Consider the following 10095-nt stretch of genomic DNA (forward strand, 5'->3'; position numbering starts at 1 on the left):
TAACTTGACCTTTACCCATATCCTAACCTTAACTTTAACTCTTACCATAAACTTAATCCAAACATTAGCAAGCAGTTGCTTTTCATACTATCAACGAATTATCAAAAACCAGAGCATCTACAGATGGCATTCAGGCGCTCAAAATAAAGTGCAACCATAACTCAGTATTCAAAGTTTCACTTCCATGAGATTGTTTTCACTTACCATCTTAATACTTTGTCTGGGTTTCTAACCAGGGTCGAGTCTGGATGTCGACAAAAGTTATTGTTCTGTAACATTATTAAATGTATATAACTACCAATTAATAACTGAGCAAAGTACAACACATTGATTTTAATACTAGTAAACATCTCCTTCACTGAAAATGTATACAATCACAGATGCGTGACCTAATGTGGTTTTGCTGTGACTAATATACAAACTCTTTGTATTGCTTTGTGATTCATTCCAACTAATAATTCACTTGTTTTTATGATGTTCTTATGTTTAGTTTTTATCTGCTGCAAGGATCTTTTTGCGTCCGAGTTAAAATTACAAAATTACAAATGTGTTGTCATGAAAAGCACTTTATGAATTGAATAAAACTTTACTCCTATATTGTCTACAGTATTAATAAGGGTTAACATTACAATTGTGACACACTTTAAGTTACTACAATTTTGATTGTAAGCTTGGCAAAATAATTAGCATTGTAAAGAAAGTGCTCTAGAAATAAACATTATTTATAATGATCACTACTGTATGTCAACATGGTTCAGGATAATAAAACAAAAACTTCTGCAACACTTAGGTTGTGACTAGAGTGAAGCAGGTCTAAGAGGACTTACAATCTCTTACAGGCCAAATAGCCTATTTCATTTTAGATTCAACTTAAAACACTGGAGACGTTGGATGATCCAACCATGGCCAAGTCTCAATGTCCTGGCAGGCCGGGCAACCAGGTTTTGGGCTAAAATATCCTGAGACCATCTAATAAAAGCATAGAATTTCTGCAATTTTGTTAATTTAAATATATATATTTTCTTTTGCGTTCGTGTTTAAGAAATTATTCTGTTGAAATTAATAAAATAAATAAACAAAATAAATCATTGTGTTCTTTAATTTGCCAACAATGTCCCAATACTTTTTGAATTGACTGTATAGCACTGAAGTTGCTTTTGCACATATAGTACATTCGAAAATAATTCTTCCACATTTCTTTCTTTACACTAAAATATATGAAATTAAAATGTTTCCTCATCAATCTACACACAATACACATTTTTCATATTTACAGATGTTTGCATATTAAAAATACAAATTCTATGTTTACGTAAGTATTCAGAACCCGTCAATCAGACCCCTTGGTTAAAGCATCTTTGGCAGTCTCATGTCCTCTTGGGTTTGAAACTTGACTCCCCTGTTTTTGGGGAGATTCTCTCATTCTTGTCTGCAGATCCTCTCAAGCTGGTTGGATGGGAAAAATCACTGCACATCCATTCAGTTCCTTCTAGAGATGTTTGAACAGGGTTGGGTATGGGATCTGGCTGGGCCACTCAAAGACATTTGCAGACTTGTCCTGAAGCCATCCCTGAGTTGTCTGGGTCTTGCTGAGACACTAGTGGAAATAATAGCATTTTGACCAAATCAGAAATGCTAAACAAACATCTGAAAATAATATGAGCTCCATCAGTCCACTGTGAGACAAAACATTTACAAATGGAGAGCATTTAACATGGTCTCTCCTCCAATGGTCTGGACCCAGGTGAAGGTAGGCACACCAGGGTTGGAACGAGCCGTGCAGAAGAATGACAGCAGGGTGTTCTCATTCAGCACCGTGTCAGGGTGAACCAAGGCCCTCACATCTTTAGGGCTGTCTGTCGGTGCCAAAGTTTGTCAATACATAGTTAAATTCTTACATTGGAAGGCAAATGTGTTTCAGTATTTAAGTAAATTCAGACATTAATTCCACTGCAGATGGTAATTATTATATGCCTTTCTCATCCCTGATCAGTATTACCATTGACATAATTTGGGTGAACAATGTGCAGAAGGAGATATTATGATATTTTTCTGTGGTGTAGTAGTCCCGCAAGCCATGTTTGTGAAATATTAATAAGGACTAATCTGCGATGAACCCAGAGTTCCGTCCATTGTGACTGTCCTTCACTACTGTAGTACCAAGTGAAACCACTCGTGGCAGGATATGCCCTGGCTACACAGGTGAGTGACAGAATGAAGAGCCCACCTTCACCTGGCTTCCTCCACTCTGTGCAATGTAGGTGTTTCTGGGACCATCTGTTTAAAGCATGAATTAATGAATAAATCAATCAATTTCCTGTAGATTTCATACACAAGAACATAAATAATTTTTAATGTTTTTATCAAAGGAGGTGGGATATTGAATAAATTATATCTGATTTTAGCCTTCTCAGTAAATTCTGACGTGATTTTAATAAGAATGTTGCTGCCCGCAACACAATATCATTAAAGCCATGCCAAAAGAATGCCTGGACTAAAAGAAACATTTGTTTAAAGATAAAATTACACGTCTTACATTTAACATTGTGTGTGACAGCTTCTGATGTATTGGTCCCATGTTGGTTTACAGCTTCACATTGGTATTTCCCACTATCCTCAGGTTAGATGGAATAAATCTTAAACGTTTCTTCACTGTTTTGTATTAATAAATAAATAAACCAGTAGTATGTGGCATTAGGGTGCCCCCTGCTGGAACAAGTGAGAATGACGTTGTCGTCTTCCTTTATATAAGAGGAACTTATACCGGAGATCGTCTCCTTGGGGGCTTCTTTTAAAAACAAAAAGATAAGTGATCATGGAAATGGAAAAACGTCATATTGTGTTTCTGGTTTTTTGTCCATTAAAATAACATCAAATTGATCAGAAATACAATGTAGACACTGTTGATGTTGTAAATGACTATAGAAATTGCTGATTTCTAATGGAATCTCCACATAGGCATACAGAGGCCCATTATCAGCAGCCATCAGTCCTGTGGTCCAATGTCACATTCGCATCGCATCGCATCATCTTCCGCTTAATCCGGGGCCGGGTCGCGGGGACAGCAGTCTAAGCAGTGATGCCCAGACTTCCCTCTCCCCAGACACTTCCTCCAGCTCTTCCGGGGGGACACCGAGGCGTTCCCAGGCCAGCCGGGAGACATAGTCCCTCCAGCGTGTCCTAGGTCTTCCCCGGGGTCTCTTCCCGGTGGGACGGGACCGGAACACCTTCCCAGGAAGGCGTTCCGGAGGCATCCGAAACAGATGCCCAAGCCACCTCAGCTGACCCCTCTCGATGTGGAGGAGCAGCGGCTCTACTCTGAGCTCCTCCCGGGTGACCGAGCTTCTCACCCTATCTCTAAGGGATCGCCCAGCCACCCTGCGGAGAAAGCTCATTTCGGCCGCCTGTATCCGGGATCTTGTCCTTTCGGTCATGACCCAAAGCTCATGACCATAGGTGAGAGTAGGAGCGTAGATTGACCGGTAAATCGAGAGCTTCGCCTTACGGCTCAGCTCTTTCTTCACCACGACAGAACGATACATCGACCGCATTACTGCAGAAGCTGCACCGATCCGTCTGTCAATCTCCCGTTCCATCCTTCCCTCACTCGTGAACAGGACCCCTAGATACTTAAACTCCTCCACTTGAGGCAGGCACTCTCCACCAACCTGAAGTGGGCAAGCCACCCTTATCCGACTGAGGACCATGGCCTCGGATTTGGAGGTACTGATTTTCATCCCCACCACTTCACACTCGGCTGCAAACCGTCCAAGTGCATGCTGAAGGTCCTGGCTTGAAGGGGCCAACACGACAACATCATCCGCAAAGAGCAGAGACGGAATTGTGTGGTCCCCAAACCTGACACCCTCCGGCCCCTGGCTGCGCCTAGAAATTCTGTCCATAAAAATTACGAACAGAACCGGTGACAAAGGGCAGCCCTGCCGGAGTCCAACATGCACAGGGAACAAGTCTGACTTACTGCCGGCAATGCGGACCAAGCTCCTGCTTCGGTCGTACAGGGACCTGACAGCCCTTAGCAAAGGACCCAGGACCCCATATTCCCGAAGCACTCTCCACAGGATGCCACGAGGGACACAGTCGAATGCCTTCTCCAAATCCACAAAACACATGTGGACTGGTTGGGCAAACTCCCATGAACCCACACTGTTCCTCCTGAATCCGAGGTTCTACTATCGGCCGTATTCTCCTCTCCAGAACCCTGGCATAGACTTTCCCGGGGAGGCTGAGAAGTGTGATCCCCCTATAGTTGGAACACACCCTCCGGTCTGTCATCCCAGAGGCACTGTCCCCGACTGCCACGCGATGTTGCACAGGCGTGTCAGCCAAGACAGCCCCACAACATCCAGAGACTTGAGGTACTCAGGGCGGATCTCATCCACCCCCGGTGCCTTGCCACCGAGGAGTTTCTTAACCACCTCGGTGACTTCAGCCCGGGTGATGGACGAGTCCACCTCTGAGCCCTCATCCTCTGCTTCCTCAATGGAAGACGTGACGGCGGGATTGAGGAGATCCTCGAAGTACTCCTTCCACCGCCCAACGACATCCCCAGTTGAGGTCAACAGCTGCCCACCTCTACTGTAAACAGCGTTGGTAGGGCACTGTTTCCCTCTCCTGAGGCGCCGGATGGTTTGCCAGAATCTCTTCGAGGCCAGCCGATAGTCCTTCTCCATGGCCTCACCGAACTCCTCCCAGGCCCGAGTTTTTGCCTCCACAACCACCCGGGCTGCAGTCCGCTTGGCCTGTCGGTACCCGTCAACTGCCTCTGGAGTCCCACAAGCCAACCAGGCCTGATAGGACTCCTTCTTCAGCTTGACAGCATCCCTTACTTCCGGTGTCCACCACCGGGTTCGGGGATTGCCGCCTCGACAGGCACCGGAGACCTTACGGCCACAGCTCTGAGCGGCCGCTTCGACAATGGCGGTGGAGAACATGGTCCACTCGGACTCAATATCTCCAGCCTCCCTCGGGATCCAGTCAAAGCTCTGCCGGAGGTGGGAGTTAAAGATCTCTCTGACAGGAGACTCAGCCAGACGTTCCCAGCAGACCCTTACAGTACGCTTGGGCCTGCCGAGTCTGTCCAGCTTCCTCCCCCGCCATCGGATCCAACTCACAACCAGGTGGTGATCAGTTGACAGCTCCGCCCCTCTCTTCACCCGAGTGTCCAAGACATGTGGCCGCAGGTCAGATGAAACGACAACAAAGTCGATCATCAACCTGCGGCCTAGGGTGTCCTGGTGCCACGTGCACTGATGGACACCCTTATGCTTGAACATGGTGTTCGTTATGGACAAACTGTGACTAGCACAGAAGTCCAATAACTGAACACCGCTCGGGTTCAGATCAGGGGGGCCGTTCCTCCCAATCACGCCCCTCCAGGTGTCACTGTCGTTGCCCACGTGGGCGTTGAAGTCCCCCAGTAGAACGATAGAGTCCCTAGTCGGAGCACTTTCCAGCACCCCTCCCAGAGACTCCAAGAAGGTCGGGTACTCTGCACTGCCGTTCGGCCCGTAGGCACAAACAACAGTGAGAGACCTATCCCCGACCCGTAGGCGCAGGGAAACGACCCTCTCGTTCACCGGGGTAAACTCCAACACATGGCGGCAGAGCTGGGGAGCTATGAGCAAACCCACACCAGCCCGCCGCCTCTCACCATGGGCAACTCCAGAGTGGTGAAGAGTCCATCCTCTCTCAAGGAGTGTGGTTCCAGAGCCCAAGCCGTGCGTAGAGGTTATCCCGACTACCTCTAGTCGGAACCTCTCAACCTCACGCACCATCTCAGGCTCCTTCCCCGCCAGCGAGGTGACATTCCCCGTCCCTAGAACTAGTTTCCGTGTCCGGGGATCGGGTTGTCTAGGCCCCCGCCTTCGACTGCCGCCCGATCCTCTCTGCACCGGCCCCTTATGGTCCCTCCTGTGGGTGGTGAGCCCACTGGAGGGCGGCCCCATGTCGCTCGTTCGGGCTGGGCCCGGCCGGGCCCCATGGGGAAAGGCCCGGCCACCAGGCGCTCGCGAACGAGCCCCAACCCCGGGCCTGGCTCCAGGGTGGGGCCCCGGCTGCGCCATGCCGGGCGACGTCACAGAACACATGATTTTTTTCTTCATTAACACATTAGCAAACACATTAGCATTGTGTTTGCTAATTCAAAGTTAATAATTTTGAAAGGCTAATTGATCATTAGAAAACCCTTTTGTGATTATGTTAGCATAGTTGGAAACTGTATCTGGAGCATTACAGGCTCAAAATGGCCAGAAACATATAACTTTCTTCAGAAACTTGCCAGTCTATTCTTGTTCTGAGAAATGAAGGCTATTCCAGGTGAGAAACTGCCAAGAAATTGTAGATCTTGTACAACTCTGTACTACTTCATTCTCAGAACTGCACAAACTGTCTCTAACCAGAATAGAAATAGTATAAGGAGCCTGGGTGCAAAACTGAGCAAGAGGAAGTATACATTATAGTGTCTAGTTTAAAAAACAGATGCCTCAGATGTCCTCATTTGGCAGTTTCATTAAATAGTACCTGCAAAACACCAGTCTCAATATCAACAGTGAAGAGGGGACTCCGGGATGCTGACCTTCTAGACAGAGTTGCAATGAAAAAGCCATATCTCAGACTGGCCAATAAAAAGAAAAGATTAAGATGGGAAAAAGAACACAGACACTGGACAGAGGAAGATTGGAAAATAGTGTTATGGACAGATGAAGTTTGGGGTGTTCGGCTCACATTTAGAGAAGAAGCAGTCAGCTCGTATTCTGTCTATAATGGAGTGGCCAGCAGCTTGACCGTATGGTATGTAAGAAGTGCCCATTAAGCCAATCCAACATGTGGGATGTGCTTCAGGAAGCATGATGTGAAATCTCTTCAGATTACCTCAACATATTGACTACTAGCACGCCAATGCACAATTATTATTTAAATAAAAAATCCTTAATTGTAACTTTGTCAATGACTATATTTCCTATTTATTTTGCTACATTTCCTATTCAACCTCATTTCATGTATGTTTTCATGGATAACAATGAAATATTAAGTGACCACACACTTTTAAATGGCAGTGTATGTGAACGAGCCTTATACTGCAGTGGCCAGAAACAGTAAAATAAAAAATCCAAAACTAACGTGACAATAAACAACACAACCATCTCATGTCTTAGAGGTCTAGAAAGGCATGTCAGTGCAAAAACACTTACTATGGTATTATGTTATTGCCAATATAGGAATCATAAAGGTGTACTGTATCACACCAACTGTGGTTATTTTCTGCTTTGCCCTTGTCTCGGAACTTGTGCTGCTTGTCTCACTATGCCACACACAGCTCATAAATGATTGCAGTGAAGGTTGTTTTAGTTTGGACATTGGCCATACATTCGAGCATTCCAATCTCAATCTCAAAAGCACATAAAAAAATTTCTTAAAAATGCAGCCTTCTTAAACAGTTTTGAATATTTGTGGAGACATCTAACATTTCACAGTGCTACTTCCCTCAGAAGGGTTTCATTGTGATGATTAGCTGATTAGAAACATTATCAGCATGTCTTCTCAAAATAAAGATCAGAAACCACTAGGAATAGGAACCCCCTTTAACCTTGCTTTGCATTTATTTTTCAATGTCCAATCACGTAAAACACAGTTTCTATTTTTTATGATATGCGGTAAAAGGAAAGTAGGTTTTTGATTCTGTACTATGAAATTAGTCTAACTTCATCTGTCAAATGGCAAATGTGTAGTATATTTATAGTATAGAAATATGCAAGGACGAACATGACAAAAATACCTTCAGCATTGCTGATAGAAAAGCCATGTGGATTTAAGAAATAAATCACTTCTGACAATGGATAATTGTCCTTGAAAATGTTTTATTACATATAAGTCACACTGCACTCACTATCCACGTTGTTTCAAATTGAATTAAACATCAAAACATGTAAAAGCCTTGAAATGCACTTACATCTCTCTAATAACTGAGCATGAACAGGATCTCAGTGGAACTAACACATAAAAAAGCACATTTACCTCATTTTCCCTCCTCTACACCAGCAGCAGCCAGTATCTTCTCTGCGTCCGTCCCCATCTCATCAATGGCCCCGTTTAAAGCCTGCATCATGGCAGAAAAGGAGCGGCCCACAGATCGGGCATGTCTGGGCATGGCCATTTCTACCAGCAGGGTCGTGTTTGTGGCCAGCTCCTTCTCTACCGCCGCCAGACGCAGCTTCACCTCCCCCTTGGTGACCTCAGCTGAAAGGTTACACGTCCGCAGGGCTTTGAGCCGCGCCGGCTCCACACCGCGCTGCCTTGCCAACCGCTCCACGGACTGGTCATCCAGACAGAGCGAGGCCCGGGCCTTGGTGAGGATCCTCACGCCAACGCTGGCGTCCACCATGGAGGCCACCAGAGGGACGGGGATGGTCGACACCCCGCCGGAGAGGGATGCGGCCGCCCACACCAGAGCCTTGAAGGCGTCCCTCTTTCGGCCGACCAGGGCCGGGGACAGCGTGGGCAGGGCCAGGAGGAGGGCGTGTGCCCGGATCTCTGGGAGGTCTCTCTCCATCTCCTCCAACAGCCCAGGGAAGTCCAGCTTCTCCAGGAAGTTGGGCCTCACCAGGAACACCTTAGGCAGGGCCACACCATGGGCCCTCAGGACCTCCAGGCTGGCCTTTCGCCTCTCTTCCAGAACCTTCTCTGTGTCCGTCCCTGAGGCCAGCAGGGCAAAGTACACTGGGTTCCTCTGCAGCGAGCGGGCCTCCAAGAACACTGCCACACTGTTGGGATGAAGACTCTGGGTGAATGCCATGACAACTGCATTGTAGCGCATGAATTTCACCCGCTCCATGTACCCCTCCAGATCAAAGGTCGAGGCCGTATGGGGAGGTGGGAGGTCCCACAGGTGGAAGTCTGGATGTTTGGGGTTGGGGTAGACAGCCAGCTCGTCCGGGGGGGTGGGAGAGGGGGACTGGGCAGCCCCTTCATCCTCAGGCCCCAGGCCGCGGAGTGTGTTCAGGAAGGCAGCCTTCTGGGGGCCCCGGTCCCCCGCCACACCTAGATTAATCCGGCTGATCAGGAGGTCTTCCACAGCCTCCTTGACATCCGACAGCTTGTTGTTCTCAAAGGACTCTTTAAGAGTCTCCAGGAGATGCAGGCTGTGAGACACAACGTCTACAGCCATGGCTGGGAGAGAGGGGGAGGAGGGTCACCACACAGCATTTAGGATACACACAAGGATCACATGTGGATGATGAATTGTCCCTGGGTAGGAAATGTATTAATGAAATTCATCTTTGATATTCCAAGTCACTGACTGGCTGTTACTTCCGAGCACTTTCATGTGAAGTTATTTAGCAGACAAGGACAAATTTACATATTCATCTGTAAAAAGTATGCCTTACCTTGTTCCTGGATAAGCCCTAACGGCAGACCTAAGGGGAAAAATCCTTATTCCAAATTATTGATAGCAGATACAGAATATATTCTGTGCAAGTGAAGTTTCCTGTCAGTGTCTACTAGGTCATTTCACACGACTCTGAACTGAACATTGTAATCCTGTAATCCCACTTTAATCCAGGACGAGCACATAAACTCACACACCTGACATAGTCCATGATATCCAAAGTGACAGGCAGCTGGTGATGTCATCTATTTACAGCGCACATGCAGTTTTTGAAATTATATCTTTTTTACACATTATTGGGTCTAATGATCTTTGGTGTGTGAATATGATAAAAAACTATTGTTTATGTGGCTTTGGTTGGCCCAGTAGTTTAAGCCTGTGGAGGCATGTTCACTGGAGCATGAGTTCAAATCCGGCCCACTGCTCTTTTAGCAAGAACCTCTTTAATCGTTCCAAACTTTCTGGTGAAATGAAGCATAAAAATGTCTGAATGATAATATATATATATATATATGTATATATATATATATATATATATATATATATATATATATATATTAAATCATGTATACACATTGTTTTATGTTTTGCCATTGACATTCTAAACATGATCATCTGAGCACAGCTGAAGTCATTAGTCTATTACTTAATGAGATCACGGTGTGATATGTTGTGATTTGGAGTAAAAT

At 46.1% G+C, this 10095-nt stretch overlaps 1 protein-coding gene across 1 annotated transcript; it reads right to left on the reverse strand.

Annotated features, from left to right (window-relative positions):
* Nucleotides 1–7857: 7857 nt before the first annotated feature.
* Nucleotides 7858–9864, reverse strand: irgq2 (immunity-related GTPase family, q2). Its single transcript, XM_010869161.5, has 2 exons — nt 9405–9864; nt 7858–9186 (listed from the first exon to the last, which is right to left on the reverse strand). The coding sequence occupies exon 2, from the start codon at nt 9182–9184 to the stop codon at nt 8036–8038; it is 1149 nt and encodes a 382-aa protein (XP_010867463.3). The 5' UTR covers nt 9185–9186; nt 9405–9864; the 3' UTR covers nt 7858–8035.
* Nucleotides 9865–10095: the final 231 nt, after the last annotated feature.

This window comes from Esox lucius, chromosome 20, assembly GCF_011004845.1.
Source record: "Esox lucius isolate fEsoLuc1 chromosome 20, fEsoLuc1.pri, whole genome shotgun sequence".
NCBI lineage: Eukaryota > Metazoa > Chordata > Actinopteri > Esociformes > Esocidae > Esox > Esox lucius.